The following is a 23032-nucleotide window of genomic DNA, read 5'->3' as shown; positions in this document are numbered from 1 at the left end:
CTGAGAAGCTCATGTGAAGTCAAGATGTTGTCTGATTTCTCTTGTTTTTCCCTCTGCAACTGATGCGTGGTTTGTGGCGTACACATTAAGATCATGGAAATACTCTACTCCTCATCAAAACTTCCCCTGGATCTACCTTTCATTTTAAATAACTTAGCAAAAAATAGGTTGCCATTCTTTTTTTTTAACTGTTGTAAGTTGAAATGTAAGTAATATTATCAGTAATTCTACTTATTAGTGAAATGTAAGAACCATAATAATGCTACAAACTAGGAAAATGGGTATTGATAATGACAGTTTTCCATTTAAATTAAAAATTCTTGGAAAGAAAAATGACTAACTTGTGTATTTATTGGCCATATCCTCTCATTTGTCACATGTGTAAATTTTGGCGGTTAAACAATTGAGTCATAGTGGGAGAAGACCACTCCGCTTAACATGTGAAAGTAGTTTCTTCTGGCTGAAAGGAGAAATTTAGTATGAGTATTTTGTTGTGCTCTTTATTTCCTTCCGTCTTTACAAAGTAGCTGGTTAACTAAAGCCTTAAAAAATAAAAAGATTCTTAGAGAAAGAAACTGTGAGACATTTGTCAAAGCAGGTATTTTTCCACTTGTGTTTAAAGTTTATTGAATTGGATTGGACTGCTACTACAGAGGATCAGATTAAGGAAAGAGAAACTTCTACCATGTTGTTAATAGCTTGATTTCTGCATTTGTTCATTTAAAAAAGCAATGGTGGGCTTCCCTGGTGGCGCAGTGGTTGAGAGTCCGCCTGCCGATGCAGGAGACGCGGGTTCGTGCCCCGGTCCGGGAAGGTCCCACATGCCGCGGAGCGGCTGAGCCCGTGAGCCATGGCCGCTGGGCCTGCGCGTCCGGAGCCTGCGCTCCGCGGCGGGAGAGGCCACAACAGTGAGAGGCCCGCATACCGCAAAAAAAAAAAAAAAAAAAAAAGCAATGGTAAAGTCTGATCTGTTCCATTTGGAATCTCTACTTTAAAACCCTGAAATGTATGAGTATTTCACTGTGTTCTCACTAGTGTCAGATATCATGGTATATAAGCAGCTAGTGCTGCATGGTACATCTCTGTACATTAACTTGTTTACAAAGAATAGACCCCTCCCCCATTCTTATTGTCTTAGAGTACACTCAATGAAGTGTCCTTTCACTAATGCAGGTCCACTGCCTCATGTTTTCGGCCTTCCTGGTGTTAACTTTTACCTTAGTTGTTCTCTTTCCTTCCCCTTTTCTATTTGTCTCATTCCTACCATCTGCGGTAATAAATTTAGGTAAGCTCTGTGTGCTGAAGTTGACACTAAAAACTTTATGGGACAAGGTCTGCTTTTAACCTTTGGTATACTAATGAATTTTTGGAAAAAAAAAAGCCACATTTTTCCTACTGCTGTAGGCATTCATCTCTTGCTTAACTATATTTTAAATGAGGGGCCTATGAATAAAACATAAAACCATAAATGTTAGAGCTCGAAGTGATTTTGGAAATACTCTTCCAAGTACCTTTTTTTCTAGTAAGAAAGCTTAATCCTGAGGGTAAGATGACTTGCATGTGGTTATTAGTAAGTAGTGTAATTGGTGATAAGATTCCTGGACCTTGAGATAGTCTTTTTTTTACCATCTTATTTTGCTTCAATTTTATCTTGTCCCAAGCCAGATTCCAAAGATACTACCTTGTGACTTTGGGTACACATTGATAACTGCAGTTCTGTCCACTGTCACAAAATCACACTGAGTGCCCCTTGTGATCTTGAATTTGTGTTATTAAGTGAAGGTCAGTTTATGTTTCATATACTGTTTAGGAAGGCAGGTATGAAAGCATATTTTTACTTCTCTTCACAGATCTTAAAAATGATGGGGGGCTTCCCTGGTGGCGCAGTGGTTGAGAATCCGCCTGCCGATGCAGGGAACACGGGTTCGTGCCCCGGTCCAGGAAGATCCCACATGCCGCGGAGCGGCTGGGCCCATGAGCCATGGTCGCTGACCCTGCATGTCTGGAGCCTGTGCTCCGCAACGGGAGAGGCCACAGCAGAGAGAGGCCCGCGTACCACAGGAAAAAAAAAAAAAAAAAAAAGATGGGACTTTGCGCAAATGACTTAACCGTCTTTGCCTTGGTTTTCTCATCTGAAAAATGAGGATAATGCTACTTACTTCATAAGGTTGTTATAAGGATTAAGTAAGTTAATATTGATTAACATTTACTAAGTACTTAGAACAGTGCTTCACGTTAAGTGTTTGTTAAAATAAATAGCATGATACACAATTAAGTAGTACTTTTAAAGCATCTACTTGTTTCCTGAATTGCTAGTCTCAGCAGAGTGGCATGTCGACAGCCTAGAAATAAATTCTGTTATTTAGAGCACAACTGCCAACTTAGTGGTTTAGTCATTCAACACAAACTTTGAAAAGTGACGATTAAGATTTGATACGAAGAAAGAAGTTGAAAATGCTTCCAAGTCTGTAAAGTTGTTATACCACAAAGTCCATTCATCAAAGCTAACGAATGATTTTATTTTTTCTCCCCCTGGTACGCGGGCCTCTCACTGTTGCGGCCTCTCCTGCTGCGGAGCACAGGCTCCGGACGCGCAGGCTCAGCGGCCATGGCCCACGGGCCCAGCGGCTCAGCGGCACGTGGGATCTTCCCGGACCAGGGCACGAACCTGTGTCCCCTGCATCGTCAGGCAGACTCTCAACCACTGCACCACCAGGGAAGCCCCATAACGAATGATTTTTGAACATTTTGCTGTACTCAAGACATTTGGGGATGAAAAACCTGAAGATTTGATTACCTAATTTTCAGCCATTGCAGGTTAGCAGTGCCAGGTGAATTAGGGGAAGTTATTGTTAACATCTGCCAGCAGTGAGAAGTAATGGTGAAGAGAGAGATGAACATTTATGCAAGTTCAGGGGCAGCCGTGTATACTGCAGCCCCCTACATCATTTTATCATGGGCTGGTACTATAATTGATGATCATAATCATAAAATTTTACTACCAGAAGGGCCCTTAAGGGTTATCAAATTTAGTTTTGTTTGTTTTTTTAAAAAAATATTCTAAGTATTTTCACTTTTTTTTTGTTGTTGGCCACACCGCGTGGCATGTGGGATCTTAGTTCCCCAACCAGGGATAGAACCCGAGCCTGCTGCAGTGGAAGCACAGATTCTTTTTTTTTTTTTTTTTTTTTAACATCTTTATTGGAGTATAATTGCTTTGCATTGTTGTTTTAGTTTCTGCTTTATAACAGAGTGAATCAGCTGTACGTATACATATATCCCCATATCCCCTCCCTCTTATGTCTCCCTCCCACCCTCCCTGGCCCACCCCTCTAGGTGGTCACAAAGCACCGAGCTGATCTCCCTGTGCTATGCAGTTGCTTCCCATTGGCTGTCTGTTTTACATTTGGTCGTGTGTATATGTCAGTGCCACTCTTCCACTTTGTCCCAGCTTACCCTTCCCCCTCCCCGTGTCCTCAAGTCCATGAATAAGGTTTTTAAGGCTGAAAAATACTGCATCGTAGGACTAGACCACACTTTATCTGCTCATCTGTAGGTGGACACTCAGGTTGCGTCCACTTTGTGGCTGTTATGAATAATTCAGCTGTGAACGTGGTTATACAAATATCTCTTCAAGTTCCTGCTTTCATTTGGGTATATACCCAGAACTGGAATTGCTGGATCATGTGATAATTCTATTTTTAATTTTTTGAGGAACTGCCATATTGTTTTTCATTCTCCAACCCCTGACCACCACTGATATTTTTACTGTTTTCATAGTTTTGACTTTTTCATAATGTGATATTGTTGGAATCATACAATATGTAGTCTTTCCACATTGGGTCTTTCATTAAATATGCATTTGAGGCTCCTCCATGTCTTTTGTGGCTTAATAGTTAATTTCTTTTAGTACTGAAGGATACTACATTGTCTGGATGTACCAGTCTATCCATTCACTTATTGAAGGACATCTTGGTTGCTTTCAGGTTTTAACAATTATAAATAACGATGCTGTAAGCATTTAATATGTGAGTTTTTGTGTGGACTTAAGTTTGCAAGTCCTTTGGGTAAATACCAAGGAGTGTCATTGGTGGATTGTATGGTAAGAGTACGTTTGGTTTTGTAAGAAACTGTCAAAGTGTCTTCCAAAGTGGCTGTACCGTTTTGCAAACCTGTCAGCAATGAGTGAGAGTTCCTCTTGCTTTACATCCTCATCAGCATTTGGTGTTATCAAAGAATACCAGATTTGGGCCACTCTCATTGCTTTGTGGTGGTATCTCATTGTTTTAATTTGCATTTCTGTGGTGACACATGATGTGGTGCATCTTTTCATGTGCTTATTTGCCATCTGTATATCTTCTTTGGTGAGATGTCTGTTAAGATCTTTGGCTCATATTTTAATCGGATTGTTTGTTTTCGTATTGCTGAGTTTTAAAAGTTCTTTGTATATTTCCCATAACAGTCCTTTATAGAATATCTTTTGCACATATTTTTCTCTTACTCTGTGGCTTGTTTTCCGAGTTCCTTGGCATTGTCTTTTGCAGAGCAGAAGTTTTTAATAAAGTTATCTTATTATTTCTTTCATAGATTATGCCTTTGGTTTTACCTTTGCTCATTTTTTAATCAGGTCATATTTTTTGTTCTTGTGTTATGGCTAGTTTTGATATGTGTAGTTTTGATATCATGATTAGATCTTCACACATATAAATCGTATATGTGAAAGTTCTGAAAATTATAATGTCTGTATGTATAAATAGTGATTATGGTTGTGTTAACTTTCTTCCTTTCTCTCTCTCTCTTCCTTCTTTCCTTCCTTCCTTTCTTCCTTTCTTCCTTCCTTCCTTCCTTTCTCTCTCTCTCTCTCTCTCTCTCTCTCTTTCACAGCGTTTTGAGATTAGCCCAAACTCCACTGAACAGAAGGGGAAAAATTTAAAAAGTAGAACACTTTTGGGGTTATGTAGAAGAAATTAATTTGTAAAATTGGAATTCATTGTGCTTGGTACAATTGGTGCTTGTAGACAGTTTTGGAATGAATGTGTGGCGAACAATTGGCCAGTGTAACGGCCTTGAAAATAGTTCCATTTGTTTAATTACTCCCACGTTGATACATTTCATAATCCTGAGCTGTACCTAATAAATAAGAGATCACTTGAGAAATAAACATTTGGCGAATAAAATATATGAATATGTAAATATATAAAATCCGTATCAATTGTGACTCATTAGGTGAACTTCATAATTGCAGTCAAAATAAAGAATATGACAAGAAAGATGGAAGACCTGTGAGGAGAGAATTATGATACTTCACTGAACGATATAAGGGATTTGAATGTTTGAGTGGACAAACCATGTGCCTAGGTGGAGAGACTTGGTTAAATATCAAGAGTTTATAAAAGGCAGTTAGTATTTTAACAGAATTATTAATTTCTAAAGTTTATTTCAAATGCGAGAGATGAAACACATTCCTGAACGTTCCAACTTCTTGATCTGCTATATAGAATAATATATAGGATAAGCTACAGTAATTCATGTTGTCCTAATTTATTTCCAATTAGAGATAAACAGACTAATGGAAAAGAATCGAAGACTCAGATATAGAACTGTCTCTATATGGAATTTGGCGTATCACATCAATCTAGTTAGGAAAGTGTGGATTTTTAAATGAGGAGTGAGGGCTTCCCTGGTGGTGTAGTGGTTAGGAATCCTCCTGCCAATGCGGGGGCCACAGGTTGGAGCCTTGGTCCAGGAAGACCCAACATGCTGCGGAGCAGTTGGGTCTGTGCACCACAACTACTGAGCCTGCTCTCTAGAGCCCCCAAGCCACAACTACTGAGCCCACGTGCCACAACTGCTGAAACCCGTGCACCTAGAGCCCGTTCTCTGCAGCAAGAGAAGCCACTGCAATGAGAAGCCCGTGCACCACAATGAAGAGTAGCCCCAACGTGCTGCAACTAGAGAAAGCCTGTGCGCAGCAATGAGGACCCAACACAGCCAAAACTAAATAATAAATAAATAAATACATAAATTTTAAATGAGGAGTGAGGTGATTATAGGTTATACATTTGTAAAAAGGACCTTTCTTGCATTGTGTAATCAAATCCTAGATGGATGAACATTTTCAATTTTAAAATATAAATACTGTTAGGAGATATTTAATTTTAGTCCTCTGACAAAAAGGTCAGAAACCAAAAAGAGAATATAATTGATTACATAAGGGAGGATCATGTTTATGAAGAAAACATTTTATAAGCCTTGTTAAAAGACTGACTCAGAAAAGCAACAGTGAATTTTAACAGTATTGTCAAAATAATTTCAGTCCTAAAAATAGAAAACTTTGAAATTTTACTTCTGATTTACTTGTACCTTGTATGCAAAAATTCACGTATAGGTGGACGAATTAATAAGTGTTCATATGTAGTTGTACAGTATTTCTTAAACTTAAAAATACGTAAAAAATTATAGTAGTTTCAGAAGTATCTTTAATGGAAGACTGTGTCTTTGAATGAAAAAAATAATGCACCTCTTCAAGATTTATGGCTATTAGGAGTGTTTTCTTAAGGTATATTGTTATCGTCACTAAAAAATTAGTTATTTGCTAAGATGGGTACAGAGTAATGTTGATGTGAAAGGTTTGCAGTGTTACATGTTTTAATAAACAAAGATTAGTCTAAAAATGTTTTCTTTCATTCAGTCAGGTCAATTCAGTGAAGATATGATACCTACAGTGGGCTTCAACATGAGGAAAGTAACTAAAGGTAACGTCACAATAAAGGTACGTCAGCTTCTTGCCCTACTCGATTTACATTGTTAGCAGATACAAACTAGCCATTTTTCTGTTCGTTTCTTTGCGTTTTACATGAGTATTGGCAGTTCTTAATTAATGAGTGGGCATGTTCCAGAAGAGTGTAAATCAAGTTTTTTTCCTTGCTTGCTCTAATAGATCAAAATGGATGTGTTGAAATGTTAAGTGCCCATAAAAAACTTAGCATATGTGTTGGCAGAAGTATTCTTTGGGATTTGGGTGTTCCTAGGAAAGAAAAATCCCATCTTCAGAGTATTTGGAATGTGATATTATTACATTATTTCATGAATAATATTTTATGTTGAAAGATAATAATTGTTTATAATGTTGGTAAGTTAGTATTATATTTGTGGTAGCAAATGTGGTAAATTAGTTTTCCCTTTCTTTGCTAATAAGCCCTAAAATTAAAACTATAAAATAGTAAAAAGTTAGCTAGTTTAACATACTTTTGTTTCTAGAATAAGTTTGATAGGTTTGAATTGTGGACTGTTTTTAGATTTATGAGTAGTAGTATTTTTGGCTTCCTTGTTCATGGGGGGAGTTTACTTCTATAGCCTGAACTTTATTGCCATTTTACCCAGTTCTTGTGATTCACAGAAGCTGTTCACTCAGTTCTTTCCGTAGCTTATCTAATGAAGCTTCTAATTTTTCGTGTGTGTCTTCATGCATGTTTCCAGTGTCTATGGCTAAATTGGAAGCCTCCTAAAGATAAATATCATGACTTCAGACCTTTACATAGCCCTGCATAGTAGCCATAATAGTGAAATTACTGTGGGTAGTAGCTTTCATATGGATAAAGTAATTATATATAAGAAAAGCACCTAGGTAGGAATGTTTTCTGTTATGCACAGAATAACTAAAAGCGATCAGATGTTAATATGTACCCAGTCAGACAACTAAACTTAAATAGTTGCTGAATGAACTGTTTTTTTCTGTCTTGGACTTCAAATATGGATAATGGCTGATGATGCAGATTCTAAGAGTGCTGTTTCAAAAAATAGGTATTTTCAATATTGGAAATTTATTGGTTAACAGGCAAAGGAAGTATTGCACAAAAACTAAATCCTTGCTCAAGCACCACCTATTAGATCTAATGTAAACATATTCAGTATGAGCTTCAAGTTTAGAAGTAGCCCCAGGAACTTCCAGATGAAGAGCTTGTTTGACCTCAAGTTTTCCAAAAGCAGTTTGGCTCTAACATTGTGGAAATGAGCATATCTGCTTGATCTTTCTCCCCTCCTGCTGCTTTTTTCTTCAATGTGTTATTTGAAGTATCTTTATTGAGAACTGTCTATCTTGATTTGAAGATTTGGGACATAGGAGGACAACCCCGCTTCCGGAGCATGTGGGAACGGTACTGCAGAGGGGTCAACGCTATCGTGTAAGCTGCTTCCACGCCCCTCCCCCCTGTCTCCCCGCTTGCAGTCAGTTTAGGTTTCAAGGGAAAACGCTGTTTTTCATACTTTTAAAGGCTCAATTTTTATTTCGGGCAATAACAGTCTTTCTTAGATATTTTCTTAGTGTAATCCCATTAACATCAGACTTTAAAAATAGAATGATAGAATGAGAGTTTTGTTTTTTATGTAGCTAAGAGCTAATGAATATAAATGTTTGACTGTCATGTATTAGCCCCCTAAGAACAGTCTACCTATCTATTTATTTTATTGAAGTATAGTTGATTTTCAGTATTGTGTTGGTTTCAGGTATACAGCATAGTGATTCAGTAGTTTTAATTATGTTCCATTATAGATTATTACAAGATAATGGGTATAATTCGCTGTGCTATACAGTATATACTTGTTGCTTATCTAATTTTATATATAGTAGTTTGTATCTGTAGAACAGTCTTATTAAAAATTATTTTGGGGTGCCAGCCTTTTAAAATAGAGGACTTTATTTTAATGAACAGTTACAGTAGTATAAATTAAGAAAATTTAAAAATCTGTTCATTGTGATCATCACAGAATATGGTGGAGACATATTGAGATCACTTTATTTTTTTTTAAAGTTACATGATAGATGCTGCAGATCGTGAAAAGATAGAAGCCTCTCGAAATGAACTACATAATCTTCTAGATAAGCCACAGTTACAGGGAATTCCAGTGAGTATGGAGTACTGGTTAATTTTACATTATATAAGTATAATATTTATAATTATATTATTATAAGTATTATTATACATTTTTATTTATTATGTTTGAAATCAGTAAAATGTCTTTTGTTTTAAAGCCTGGAAGGGTTACATTTACTGAGTATCTGCCACATACTGTGCAGTGTGCTCTTTATTCATTTCTTAACCAGCTGTTTATTGAACTATATGTAGTAGCAGCAGTGCTTAGTCCTGGGGAAATAGTAGTGAGCAGAAGTGAAAAGAAACATGCTTCCTACAATCGTGGAGCTTATGGTTTAGTAGGAAACTAGGTAGATGATATGAAATCATTTGAATAATACGGCTGTGATCAGTGCTACAAGGGAGAGATACAAGGGGCTATTGAGTTGTAAGTTAGAGGGGAGACTTAATGTAGTTTGAGGGAAGAAGGAAGGATTCTCCGAGGAAATGCTGCTTGTGCTGAGATGTGAGGGATGTGTAAGCATGTGAAGGATGTGACAGCTGGAGGAAAAGGGAGTTGCAGACAGAGGCTCTTTGTTAGGAGGAGGTAGGGCACTGGGAGGAGGCCAGTGTTTGTAGAGCACAGATCAGAGTGGGGAGGGTGGGGTAGAGTGTGGCGAGCTTTCGTAGGCCACTAGAAGAGGCTGTGTGGGGTGGGACTGGTTGTTTTTATTTATTTATTTATTTATTTATTTTAACATCTTTATTGGAGTATAATTGCTTTACAATGGTGTGTTAGTTTCTGCTTTATAACAAAGTGAGTCAGCTATACATATACATATATCCCCATATCTCCTCCCTCTTGCATCTCCCTCCCTCCCACCCTCCCTATCCCACCCCTCTAGGTGGTCACAAAGCACCGAGCTGATCTCCCTGGCTGTGTGGCTGCTTCCCTCTAGCTGTCTGTTTTACACTTGGTAGTGTATGTATGTCTATGCCACTCTCTCACTTTGTCCAGCTTACCCTTCCCCCTCCCCGTGTCCTCAAGTCCATTCTCTAGTAGGTCTGCATCTTTATTCCCGTCTTGCCCCTAGGTTTTTCTGATCTTTTTTTCTTCTTTTTTTTTTTTTAGACTCCATTTATATATGTGTTAGCATCGGTATTTGTTTTTCTCTTTCTGACTGACCTCACTCCGTATGACACTCTCTACGTCCTTCCACCTCACTACAAATAACCCAATTTCATTCCTGTTTATGGTTCGGTAATATTCCATTGTATATATGTGCCACATCTTCTTTATCCATTCATCTGTTGATGGACACTTAGGTTGCTTCCATCTTCTGGCTATTATAGAAAGAGCTGCAGTGAACATTTTGGTACATGACTCTTTTTTAATTATGGTTTTCTCAGGGTATATGCCCAGTAGTGGGATTGCTGGGTCGTATGGTAGTTCTATTTTTAGTTTTTTAAGAAACCTCCATACTGTTCTCCATAGTGGCTGTACCAATTTACATTCCCACCAACAGTGCAAGAGGGTTCCCTTTTCTCCACACCCCCTCCAGCATTTATTCTTTGTAGATTATTTGATGATGGCCATTCTGACCGGTGTGAGATGATATCTCATTGTAGTTTTGATTTGCATTTATCTAATAATTAATGATGTTGAGCATTCTTTCACATGTTTGTTGGCAATCTGTATATCTTCTTTGGAGAAATGTCTATTTAGATCTTTGCCCATTTTTGGATTGGGTGGTTTTTTTTTTTTTATATTGAGCTACATCAGTTGCTTGTATGTTTTGAAGATTAATCCTTTGTCAGTTGCTTCATTTGCAAATATTTTCTCCCATTCTGAGGGTTGTCTTTTCATTTTGTTTATGATTTTCTTTGTTGTACAAAAGCTTTTAAGTTTCATTGGGTCCCATTTGTTTATTTTTGTTTTTATTTCCATTTCTCTAGGAGGTGGGTCAAAAAGGATCTTGCTGTGATTTTTGTCACAAGAGTGTTCTGCCTATGTTTTCCTCTAAAAGTTTTACAGTGTCTGGCCTTACATTTCAGTCTTTACTCCATTTTGAGTTTATTTTTGTATATGGTGTTAGGGAGTGTTCTAATTTTATTCTTTTACATGTAGCTGTCCAGTTTTCCCAGCACCACTTATTGAAGAGGCTGTCTTTTCTCCACTGTATATTTTTGCCTCCTTTATCAAAGACAAGGTGACCATAGGTGCGTGGGTTTACGTCTGGGCTTTCTATCCTGTTCCACTGATCTGTATTTCTGTTTTTGTGCCAGTACCACACTGTCTTGATTACTGTAGCTTTGTAGTATAGTCTGAAGTCAGGGAACCTGGTTCCTCCACCTCCGTTTTTCTTTCTCAAGATTGCTTTGGCTATTTGGGGTCTTTTTTGTTTCCATACAAATTGTGAAATTTTTTGTTGTAGTTCTGTGAAAAATGCCATTGGTAGTTTGATAGGGATTGCATTGCATCTGTAGATTGCTTTGGGTAGTAGAGTCATTTTCACAATGTTGAGTCTTCCAGTCCAAGAACATGGTATATCTCTCCATCTATTTGTATCATCTTTAATTTCTTTCATCAGTGTCTTATAATTTTCTGCATACAGGTCTTTTGTCTCCTTAGGTAGGTTTATTCCTAGGTATTTTATTCTTTTGGTTGCAATGGTAAATGGGAGTGTTTTCTTAATATCACTTTGAGATTTTTCATCATTAGTGTATAGGAATGCAAGAGATTTCTGTGCATTAATTTTGTATCCTGTTACTTTACCAGATTCATTGATTAGCTCTAGTAGTTTTCTGGTGGCATCTTTAGGATTCTCTATGTATAGTATCATGTCATCTGCAAACAGTGACAGCTTTACTTCTTCTTTTCCTATTTGGATTCCTTTATTTCTTCTCTGATTGCTGTGGCTAAAACTTCCAAACCTATGTTAAATAATAGTGGTGCGAGTGGGCAGCCTTGTCTTGTTCCTGATCTTAGTGGAAATGGTTTCAGTTTTTCACCATTGAGAACAATGCTGGCTGTGGGTATGTCATATATGGCCTTTATTATGTTGAGGAAAATTCCCTCTATGCCTACATTCTGCAGGGTTTTTATCATAAATGGGTGTTGAATTTTGTCAAAAGCTTTCTCTGCATCGATTGAGATGATCATATGGTTTTTCTCCTTCAGTTTGTTAATATGGGGTATCACATTGATTGATTTGCGTATATTGAAGAATCCTTGCATTCCTGGGATAAACCCCACTTGATCACAGTGTATGATCCTTTTAATGTGCTGTTGGATTCTGTTTGCTAGTATTTTGTTGAGGATTTTTGCATGTATGTTCATCAGTGATATTGGCCTGTAGTTTTCTTTGTGACATATTTGTCTGGTTTTGGTATCAGAGTGATGGTGGCCTCGTAGAATGAGTTTGGGAGTGTTCCTCCCTCTGCTATCTTTTGGAAGAGTTTGAGAAGGATAGGTGTTAGCTCTTCTCTAAATGTTTGATAGAATTTGCCTGTGAAGCTATCTGGTCTTGGGCTTTTGTTTGTTGGAAGATTTTTAATCACAGATTCAATTTCAGTGCTTGTGATTGGTCTGTTCATATTTTCTTTTTCTTCCTGGTTCAGTCTCAGAGGTTGTGCATTTCTAAGAATTTGTCCATTTCTTCCAGGTTGTCCATTTTATTGGCATAGAGTTGCTAGTAGTAATCTCTCATGATCCTTTGTATTTCTGCAGTGTCAGTTGTTACTTCTCCTTTTTCATTTCTAATTCTATTGATTTGAGTCTTCTCCCTTTTTTTCTTGATAAGTCTGGCTAATGGTTTATCAATTTTGTTTATCTTCTCAGAACCAGCTTTTAGTTTTATTGATCTTTGGTATCGTTTCCTTCATTTCTATTTCATTTATTTCATGTATTTCTGATCTTCTGATTTCTTTCCTTTTGCTAACTTTGGGTTTTTTTTGTTCTTCTTTCTCTAATTGCTTTAGGTATAAGGTTAGGTTGTTTATTTGAGATGTTTCTTGTTTCTTAAGGTAGGCTTGTATAGCTATAAACTTCCCTCTTAGAACTGCTTTTGCTGCATCCCATAGGTTTTGGGTTATCGTGTTTTCATTGTCATTTGTTTCTAGGTATTTTTTGATTTCCTCTTTGATTTCTTCAGTGATCTCTTGGTTATTAAGTAGTGTGCTATTTAGCCTCCATGTGTTTGTATTTCTTACAGATTTTTCCCTGTAATTGATATCTAGTCTCATAGCATTGTGGTCGGAAAAGATACTTGATACGATTTCAGTTTTCTTAAATTTACCAAGGCTTGATTTGTGACCCAAGATATGATCTATCCTGGAGAATGTTCCATGAGCTCTTGAGAAGAATGTGTATTCTGTTGTTTTTGGATGGAATGTCCTATAAATTAATTCCATCTTGTTTAATGTATCATTTAAAGCTTGTGTTTCCTTATTTATTTTCATTTTGGATGATCTGTCCATTGGTGAAAGTGGGGTGTTAAAGTCCCCTACTATGATTGTGTTACTGTCGATTTCCCCTTTTATGGCTATTTGTATTTGCCTTATGTATTGAGGTGCTCCTATGTTGGGTGCATAAATATTTACAATTGTTATATCTTCTTCTTGGATTGATCCTTTGATCATTATGTAGTGTCCTTCTTTGTCTCTTGTAATAGTCTAAGTTTAAAGTCTGTTTTGTCTGATATGAGAATTGCTACTCCAGCTTTCTTTTGATTTCCATTTGCATGGAATGTTTTTTTCCATCCCCTCACTTTCAGTCTATATGTGTCTCTAGGTCTGAAGTGAGTGTCTTGTAGACAGCATATATATGGGTCTTGTTTTTGTATCCATTCAGCCAGTCTGTGTCTTTTGGTTGGAGCATTTAATCCATTTACATTTAAAGTAATCATCAATATGTATGTTCCTATTACCATTTTCTTAATTGTTTTAGGTTTATTATTGTAGGTCTTTTCCTTCTCTTGTGTTTCCTGTCTAAAGAAGTTCCTTTAGCATTTGTTGTAAAGCTGGTTTGGTGGTGCTGAATTCTCTTAGCTTTTGCTTGTCTGTAAAGATTTTAATTTCTCTGTCAAATCTGAATGAGATCCTTGCTGGGTAGAGTAATCTTGTTTGTAGGTTTTTCTTCCATCACTTTAAATATGTCCTGCTACTCCCTTTTGGCTTGCAGGTTTCTGCTGAAAGATCAGCTGTTAACCTTATGGGGATTCCCTTTTGTGTTCCTTGTTTTTTTTTTCCCTTGCTGCTTTTAATATTTTTTCTTTGTATTTAATTTTTGACACTTTGATTATTATGTGTCTTGGCATGTTTCTCCTTGGATTTGTCCTGTATGGGACTCTCTGAGCTTCCTGGACTTGATTGACTATTTCCTTTCCCATATTAGGGAAGTTTTCAACTATAATCTCTTCAAATATTTTCTCAGTCTCTTTCTTTTTCTCTTCTTCTTCTGGGACCCCTGTAATTCGAATGTTGGTGCATTTAATGTTGTCCCAGAGGTCTCTGAGACTGTCCTCAATTCTTTTCTTTCTTTTTTCTCTATTCTGCTCTGCAGTAGTTATTTCCATTATTTTATATCTTCCTTATCGGTTCTTCTGCTTCAGTTATTCTGCTATTGATCCCTTCTAGAGAATTTTAAATTTTGTTTATTGTGTTGTTCATCTCTGTTTGCTCTTTAGTTCTTCTGGGTTCTTGTTAAACGTTTCTTGTATTTTCTCCATTCTATTTTCAAGATTTTGGATCATCTTTACTATCATTCCGAATTCTTTTTCAGATAGACTGCCTTCTTCCTCTTCATTTGTTAGGTCTGGTGGGTTTTTGCCTTGCTCCTTCATCTGCTGTGTGTTTCTCTGTCTTCTCATTTTGCTTAACTTACTGTGTTTGGGGTCTCCTTTTCGCAGGCTGCAGGTTTGTAGTTCCCCTTGCTTTTGGTGTCTGTCCCCAGTGGCTGAGGTTGGTTCAGTGGGTTGTGTAGGCTTCCTGGTGGAGGGGACTCGTGCCTGTGTTCTGGTGGATGAGGCTGGATCTTGTCTTTCTGGTGGGCAGGTCCACATCCGGTGGTGTGTTTTGGGGTGTCTGTAGCCTTATTATGATTTTAGGCAGCCTCTCTGGTAACGGATGGGGCTGTAGTCCTGTCTTGCTAGTTTTTTGGCATAGGGTTTCCAGCACTGTAGCTTGCTGGTCATTGAGTGAAGCTGGGTCTTGGTGTTTAGAGGGAGATCTCTGGGAGATTTGAGCTGGGAGGTCTCTTGTGGACCAATGTCCTGAACACTTGGCTCTCCCACCTCAGAGGCACAGCCCTGATGCCTGGCTGGAACACCAAGGGCCTGTCCTCTACACAGCTCAGAGTAAAAGGAAGAAAAGAAAGAAAGAAAGGAGGGAAGGAGGGAGGGAGGGAAGGAAGGAAATAAAATAAAATAGTTATTAAAATAAAAAATAATTAAGAAAAAGAATTTTTTAAGTAAAAACAAAAAAAAATTGGACAGACAGAACCCTAGGACAAATGGTAAAAGCAAAGCTATACAGACAAAATCACACCCAGAAGCATATACATACACACTCCCAAAAGAGAAAAAAATATATATATCTTGCTCTCAAAGTCCACCTCCACAATTTGGGATGATTCGTTGTCTATTCAGGTATTTCACAGATGCAGGGTACATCAAGTTGATTGTGGGGATTCAATCCGCTGCTCCTGAGGCTGCTGGGAGAGATTTCCCTTTCTCTTCTTTGTACAGGGTCTCAGCTTTGGATTTGGCCCCGCCTCTGCGTGTAGGTCGCCTGAGGGCATCTGTTCTTTGCTCAGACAGGATGGGTTAAAGGAGCAGCTGATTGGGGGCTGCGGCTCACTCAGGCCGGGGGTGGGGGTGTGTGTGTGGGGGTTGGGGGCAGGGAGGGGCACGGAAGCGGGGCGAGCCTGCGGTGGCACGGTGTGACGTTGCACCAGCCTGAGGCGTGCCGTGCGTTTTCCCGGGGAAGCTGTCCCTGGATCTGAGACCCTGGCAGTGGCGGACTGCACAGGCTCCCGGGCGGGGAGGTGTGGAGAGTGACCTGTCCTTGCACAGAGGCTTCTTGGTGGCGGCCACAGCAGCCTTAGCGTCTTGTGTCTGTCTCTGGGGTCCGTGCTGATAGCCTCGTCTCACGCCTGTCTCTGGAGCTCCTTTAAGCAGTGTTCTGAATCCCCTCTTCTCGCGCATCAGGAAACAAAGAGGCAAGAAAAAGTCTCTTGCCTCTTCGGCAGCTCCAGACCTTTTCCCGGACTCCCTCCCGGCCAGCTGTGGTGCTCTAATCCCCTCAGGCTGTGTTGACACAGCCATCCCAACCGCTGATGGCAGTCCTCTCCCAGTCCTCTCCCAGCTATCCGAGCCTCAGCTCCCAGCCCCGCCCGCCCCGCGGGTGAGCAGACAAGCCTCTCCAGCTGGTGAGTGCTGGTCCCCACCGATCCTCTGTGTGGGATTCTCTCCGCTTTGCTCTCTGCATCCCTGTGGCTGCGCTCTCCTCCGTGGCTCTGAAGCTCCCCCTCTCCGCCCCCCACAGTCTCCGCCCGCGAAGGGGCTCCTAGTGTGTGGAAACCTTTCCTCCTTCACAGCTTCCTCCCACTGGTGCAGGTCTCGTCCTATTCTTTGTCTCTGTTTTTTCTTTTGCCCTACCCAGGTACGTGGGGAGTTTCTTGCCTTTTGGGAGATCTGAGGTCTTCTGCCAGCGTTCAGTAGGTGTTTTGTAGGAGTTGTTCCACGTGTAGATGTATTTCTGACGTATTTGTGGGGTGGAAGGTGATCTCCGCGTCTTACTTTTCCGCCATCTTGAAGCTCCCTGGGTGTTTTTAAATGATGAGATTTATCATCTAAGTTGTTCTGATGTCACTTTAAGAATGGGTTGAAGGCGGACACTAAGGAGGGCAGTTTTAGGAAGCTGTTGAAGGTTTCTTGGCAAAATAGAGTACCATGGATTGGGGTGGTCGTGGATAAGGTTGTGAGAAGGAAATAGACTGGAAGAATCTTTAGGAAGACAGGCCACCAGACTTGGCAGTGTTTTAGATGGGAAGATATAAAGAATAATTCCTAGTTCCTGGCTCATTTAGTTAGATGGAAGGTGGTGCCATTTGTTGAGCTAAGGGATGCTGAAAAGGACTAGGCTTTATTACTCTCATGACCAGTTCACGAGTGTCAGATCCTTGAGGTATGTTGTGTCAGTTAATCCTCACAATGTATTGAGGTCGATGGTGTGATTCCTCCTTTGTAACAGTTGTTATTCACTCAAGATCGCATGGTCATTAGCGTATTGGCACAGCTAGGTTTTGACTCCACGTCTTTCTGACTTCAAAGCCTATTCTTCTCCTTCTGTGTTAACAACTAGTTCTACATACCATAAGTTAAAAAATCAGTCTTATCTTGATCACTGTAAGAGTTACTAGTTGCAAGCAATAGAAAGCTGATGTAAGTAGAGAGGAATTTATTGAAAGGATATTGGGTAGCTCACCGAGTAGGCTGCCCATAACCATGTTCAGAAAATAGGCTGGAACGAGGGAGGCTCAGCAGCTGCTACGACCACATCCAGACTTACACCATCGAGTAAGTCTGGTGACCTCATGCAGTTTCTGAACACCAGACACAGTTGCTCCGATTGGAAAGTCATTTAGTTGATGCCCCTTCCCTAGCAGAATGGATTTTCTATCCCCACTTTCTTGCAGTACTGGCTCTGCATTCATAGTTTTGGTTGATCCTAGATTATGTGTCCATTCTCTAGCAGAAAGGAAGGCTGGAAAAGAAATTATCTACAGAAGCAAGAAGCTTTACTGGGAGGCAGGTTCATAAGGTGGAAGATTTCTTAAATGTAGGAAGAGGGCTAAGATGTCAGGCAACCCCCAAACTGACAACTGATCACAAATGACCATGATGCATTTTTTAAAACTGACACAGGTCCAGGTTGAGAACCTGGGGTGACTTAAATAAGAGTGTGGAGAGGGGTAAGAGTTGGGGAGGGGAGGACGGGCTGACCGAAGGTGCTGAGATTTGGCTTTTGGCTCTCTGACCCCTGTGATTTAGCATTCCCCGGAGAGCTCCTGGTGACCCTTGCTCTCTGCCTCTGTCCTTGGCTCTTTCTCCTTTGTGAGAACTAAGAGTCTAGGGCCTAGATATAGAATCAGTCGCCATGTTTGGAGTCAGGGGTGGGGGTAGGGGCATGTATTAAGTGAGAAAGAGATAGGTTTGACAAGTGTTTTACAAGATGACAAGGTAGACGTGGTGTGTACTTTCTTAGGAGTGGTCAAAGATGCAGTTTCTTAGAGAACGTTGACTCAGGGTAAGGGTGTTATCAAATACGTTATATGTACTCATAGGTTTTTGCTTTTCGTAAGGCAGAAAGGATGTGCCTGGGAAAGATAGAGTGATGATTGGGACACCCCTCTCCGCTTTCCTTGTTTTTCAAAGCACATCTGCCAGTCAGATGGCAATGTTTATTCTCAGAGTTTATGGCTACTGCATTTATCCTGATCTCCAGGCTTATCCATTATCTTAGAATACTTATACATTATAATTTATAGGATGGGTGTAGAATTTTAAAGGCTTATTTACATGTTTACTGTTAGATTAATGACTAACAGATAAAAATGGCTGAAACTCATTCCTCCACCCTTGGTTGTTAAGATCATATTCACTTCTTGGTAAAGATTTATTAAGAAATAGCAGAATGCATACCGTAGACTTAGAATATTTCAAATAGAAGTTGGCAGCCGCATATTGAATTAAGGACATCTGCATGGTAGGAGTTAGAGTATATGCTAATTTGAATGATTAAATGAACGAGATAGGACACCAGTCACATAAATATACTTTAATTATGGCATGACGTAACATTCTGATTTTAATGTCTACAGATACGCATATGATATGCTTCTGTGACATTTTCTTATGTAAAATTTACTCAGTATCTTTTCTTTTTAAAGGTGCTAGTACTCGGAAACAAGAGAGATCTTCCTAATGCCTTGGATGAGAAACAGCTAATTGAAAAAATGTATGTCTTAAGAATGAATGATGCTTTTTAAAAAAAAATTTGGTTCTAAATTATACTGTTTTGCTCACTGCTTTGTTTAGCATTGCTGTATTATTCAGTAATGATCATAGTCATGTTTTGGAGTAGATAAACTTGACATACTAGAAAAGTGAACCTGTAAATTGTTTTTTTCCTCTTAAACATTGTTTTTTAAAAATTAATTAATTTTTGGCTACATTGGTTCTTCGTTGTGCCGCACGGACTTCTCATTGCAGTGGCTTCTCTTGTTGTGGAGCACGGGCTCTAGGCGTGCGGGCTTCAGTAGTTGTCACACATGGGTTCACTAGTTGTGGCGCACGGAGTTAGTTGCTCTGCGGCATGTAGCATCTTCCCAGAACAGGGCTTGAACCCTTGTCCCCTGCATTGGCAGGTAGATTCTTAACCACTGCGCCACCTGGGAAGTCCCCATAAAATTTTAGTATTAGTAAAATAATTTCTTCTGTATAGTAATTTAAAAAACAAGCAAAATTGAGCAGCGAGTGAAAAGATTACAGTTGTTTTAAGCACAGACTTATTTTCTTAATTCTGCTTTTTATAGGAATCTGTCTGCTATTCAGGATAGAGAAATTTGCTGCTATTCAATTTCTTGCAAAGAAAAGGATAATATAGGTAAGAAATGACTGGTGTTTGTGGAAGAAGTGGGTATCATTAGAAGGGATGTGTCATGCTTTTTACTATTTATTATCTCCATTTCTGTTTAAGTGATTTCCCTTATAAAGTACTGTTGTTGCTTTTGCCTCAGGAAAAAGAGTACACATTATACCTTTTGACAACAAATATAATATCCTGAATCTGCTCCATGCTCTTTAAAGAAGTAAATGCAAAAGAGACATGAAGTTAAGCGTTATGTGATATCAATTTATTGTATTAATTTTTGCAGGGCTAGTGTCCAGCTGAGCACTATAACCGGATGATGTTTTTGAAATAAGACTTTACAAAAATTGGTCTATAGGCATTATTATGATTTTGCATGTATCAAAATCAAAATATATTACTGCAGTATGTTAGCACTCTAAAGGATAAGCCCCGAATACCCTTTATCTACTTAATATCTGTATTAGTTTCCTAGGACTGCCCTAGCAAAGCGCCAGTCCTGCTTAGCTGCTTTCTCTTGTCAGTCAGAGTGCTTTTCCTGGCTATTATTGGCCACTGTGGCTTCAGTGGCCACCTCTACGATGCTATCTTGGCAGTCTCCATCTCTTCCTCAGATCTGTACAGCTGAAACTACTTGCTAGACATCTCCGTGTGCTACCTTCTCCATCTTAGACTAGGTGTGCTTACTGCCGAATTCTTAGTCTTTTTTTCTCAAGCCTCTTCTTCCTTTAGCTACTGTTAGTCAGCAGCTCCATGACACACACACTTATTCAGGCCAGAAGATTATTCCTCACCCGCTGCATTTGGTCAGTCCTGTTAGGTTCTGTATTTTGAACATGCTCCTCGTTTTATTCCTCTGCATTCCTACAGCGCTTGATTTGCTTCAGGCCTTCGTCCCTTTCCTGTTCCTGTTGTGATAGTCTCTACACTGGCAGCCTTCCAAGTACCCCCTCGGTTGCCATTGTTGAACTTACTACAATAAACTTACAGTTTAACAATAAACAGTATGGTTTCCCTGCTTAAAATTCTCCAATGACTTCCTGTCGACCTGAGAATAAAATCCAAACTTCTGAGCATCTTAGAATGGCATACAGGGTTATCTGGCTCCCTCTAGGCCTGTGGTTCTCAACTGAATACAATTGAGCCCCGCAGGGGACGTTTGGAGATAATCTGGAGCCATTACTTGTCACAGCTGAGGATGGGGGGTGGTGATAATGGCGTCTTGTGGTCAAGGTTATAGATGGTGCATAATATTCTACTATGCCCAGCGAAGAATTATCCAGCCCCAGATGTGAAAAGGGCGAGCTTGAGAAGCCCTGCTCTAGCCTTAGCAATGAGTGGCGCCCCCTCACCCGTCCCTGTGCTTCAGCCACATCTCATCACTTGTAATCCGGCCAGAGCTCCGCATAGTTTCATGCCTCTGCTTGTTCTACGAGTGTTGCTCTTTCTTCTGCCTGGAACTCTGTGGAGGCTGTCCTCCAAGCCCAGACGACTACCTGCGTGATTTCCAGCGCACTGAAAGCTCCTCGAGGGCAGAGAGTGGTTCTCCCGTCTCTGCGTCCTGGAGCTTCACGCACAATACCCGATCTTACAGGCAGTCGGTAAACTTTCGAATGAATAAAGGAAGGCACAGGCTGTTCTCTACACAATTTAACTTTTAAATTGGAGACTCTTCAGTCTCTCGTGTTTCCAGATTAACCTTTGAAGGTCAGGGAATGAAGAATGGTAGGATAGATACAGATATCTATATAAGTATAGTAATATAGAGCGAGAAAGGAAGAGGGCAGGCCCAGCATATGCTTTGAAATAGCTGCGTTTTACATATTCTCTGATATTTAGTTTCTTAACTTTGATATCTTAACATCTTCACTTTTTTTCCCTCCATCTTTAGATATCACGCTTCAGTGGCTTATTCAACATTCAAAATCTAGAAGAAGCTGAAGCATCTCCTGAAGTCTTCCAGTCCTTCCTGGCTATAATCCTAGAATTATTGTCCGTTCCTCTGAAGTACTTCCCAGAATATGGTCCTTCCTAAACCCAAGAAATTGCCTTTTTCAGAGTTTATTTCTCATGTGCACTGCTGAAGATGTGTATCCTTAATCCTTCATAAAGAATCAGCTAGAGTTGTCATGATAAAGTCAGCACACAAAAAGGCTTGTAATACATACTTGTCTTAAACAGTGTATAGAGCTTTTTTTAAAAAAAAACAACACACTTTTGACCATCTTAAATCAAGAAAAATTGCATATTTCTGTTCTGGTCTTTCTGGGCCAGGTTTTTATATTGGTTTTCAGTAAATGTCTGTCTATGATATTTCATTATAGAGTCCAGTAGCTTAATACTGATACTGATTTGATACAGCATGAAGTTTCTAGTGCCACACACAGTATTTAGAAAACCTTTAGCCTGACTCATGGGGGATAGAAACAAATTGTTAACGTATCTCACAAATGCATGTGAAATGTATAATTACACCTTAGGAATTTAAAAAATGGTCTGCAGAGAGTGAATAGAGGCACCAGATCAATGTTGTCATTGGTTCTTTACACTGGCAAGATCTTGGGTGATGAATTTTGAACACATTCTGCTTTCTGGGAGTTCTTCTTCAGATAGCAGTTGGGGGTACGGGAGGAACTGAGGCATGCTGTTTTGTATCTGTCCAGATCATTACTTCTGTATTTTTTCTTTTCTTTTTCCTGGTTCAACACACTTTTTTAAGGGGTTGGGAATTGAACATTTTCTCAAGAGCTTTCCTGAATTTAGAGCATTCCAGCCAATACAATAAAACGTGTTAAGAATGTCAGACTGTTCAAACACCTGCTTGTTCTTTCTCTCTCTCCAGTCGTTAAACCAGTGCTGCTGCATGACACTCTGACTCTTGACTTTTTATATTCAGTCATAAAGTTGACTTTCAGCACAATAGATACTTATAAACAAATAAAAGTTCTTATTTTTCTCTCTTACCGATGTAAGGCGTGGCACTCTTTTGTCTGGTGCCATTAGACATCTTGTTTATTGTGACAACTCGAGACCTGCCTGCTTTATCTGATGTAATCATGCACAACGGCTGCAGGTTGTTGCATAATCACACAGAGGTGAGCAGCTGATGCTCTCTGTTGTTTGCTTCTGTGATGCAGAGATGTAGTAAAAACTTACCTGAACATGTTTTGTAGTTTAGTGACCTCCATGCACATAAAGGGACATATGAAAACTGGAGCACTTGTAAATTGTTATGTAGCCCGCTGTAGTAGCTGAAACTCTATGGTACACTTGCTTATGTGTTGCCTCACACTATGTGTGATTTTGTTTCTTTTGTCGAGCAGCACTCATGGAGACAGTGCATTTCCAAACGCGTTGAGCACTCACAGTGCAGTCAACAGTAAGTTCTTTTAATGATCGACTGCCATGGCCTTAATGATACTCTGTACAAAATACTGCACTGTGTTGCACAGACACTACTTGCTTTTCTCCATTCACATTCTCATGAGTAGAATCTTGGCTTTTAAAATTCTGTCCTTATTCTTTGA

The 23032-nt window shown here is 39.4% G+C and overlaps 1 protein-coding gene across 2 annotated transcripts in view; it reads left to right on the top strand.

Moving 5' to 3' along the window:
* ARL8B (ADP ribosylation factor like GTPase 8B) overlaps window positions 1–22308 on the top strand; it is a 54912-nt gene extending 32604 nt beyond the window's left edge. Inside the window, exons 2-7 of one of the 2 annotated variants that reach the window (XM_059077111.2) lie at window positions 6692–6772; window positions 8110–8183; window positions 8811–8904; window positions 18805–18872; window positions 19450–19520; window positions 21397–22308. In XM_059077111.2, coding sequence (XP_058933094.1) covers window positions 6692–6772; window positions 8110–8183; window positions 8811–8904; window positions 18805–18872; window positions 19450–19520; window positions 21397–21446 — 438 coding nt within the window. In that variant the 3' untranslated portion in view covers window positions 21447–22308. The remainder of the gene's footprint in view (window positions 1–6691; window positions 6773–8109; window positions 8184–8810; window positions 8905–18804; window positions 18873–19449; window positions 19521–21396) is intronic. The other variant, XM_059077112.2, reaches the window with a different exon arrangement.
* Window positions 22309–23032: the final 724 nt, after the last annotated feature.

This window comes from Kogia breviceps, chromosome 10 (assembly GCF_026419965.1).
Source record: "Kogia breviceps isolate mKogBre1 chromosome 10, mKogBre1 haplotype 1, whole genome shotgun sequence".
NCBI classification, from domain to species: domain Eukaryota; kingdom Metazoa; phylum Chordata; class Mammalia; order Artiodactyla; family Physeteridae; genus Kogia; species Kogia breviceps.
The sequence above is the reverse complement of the archived record's forward strand: the minus strand, read 5'-3'. Positions and strand labels throughout refer to the sequence as shown.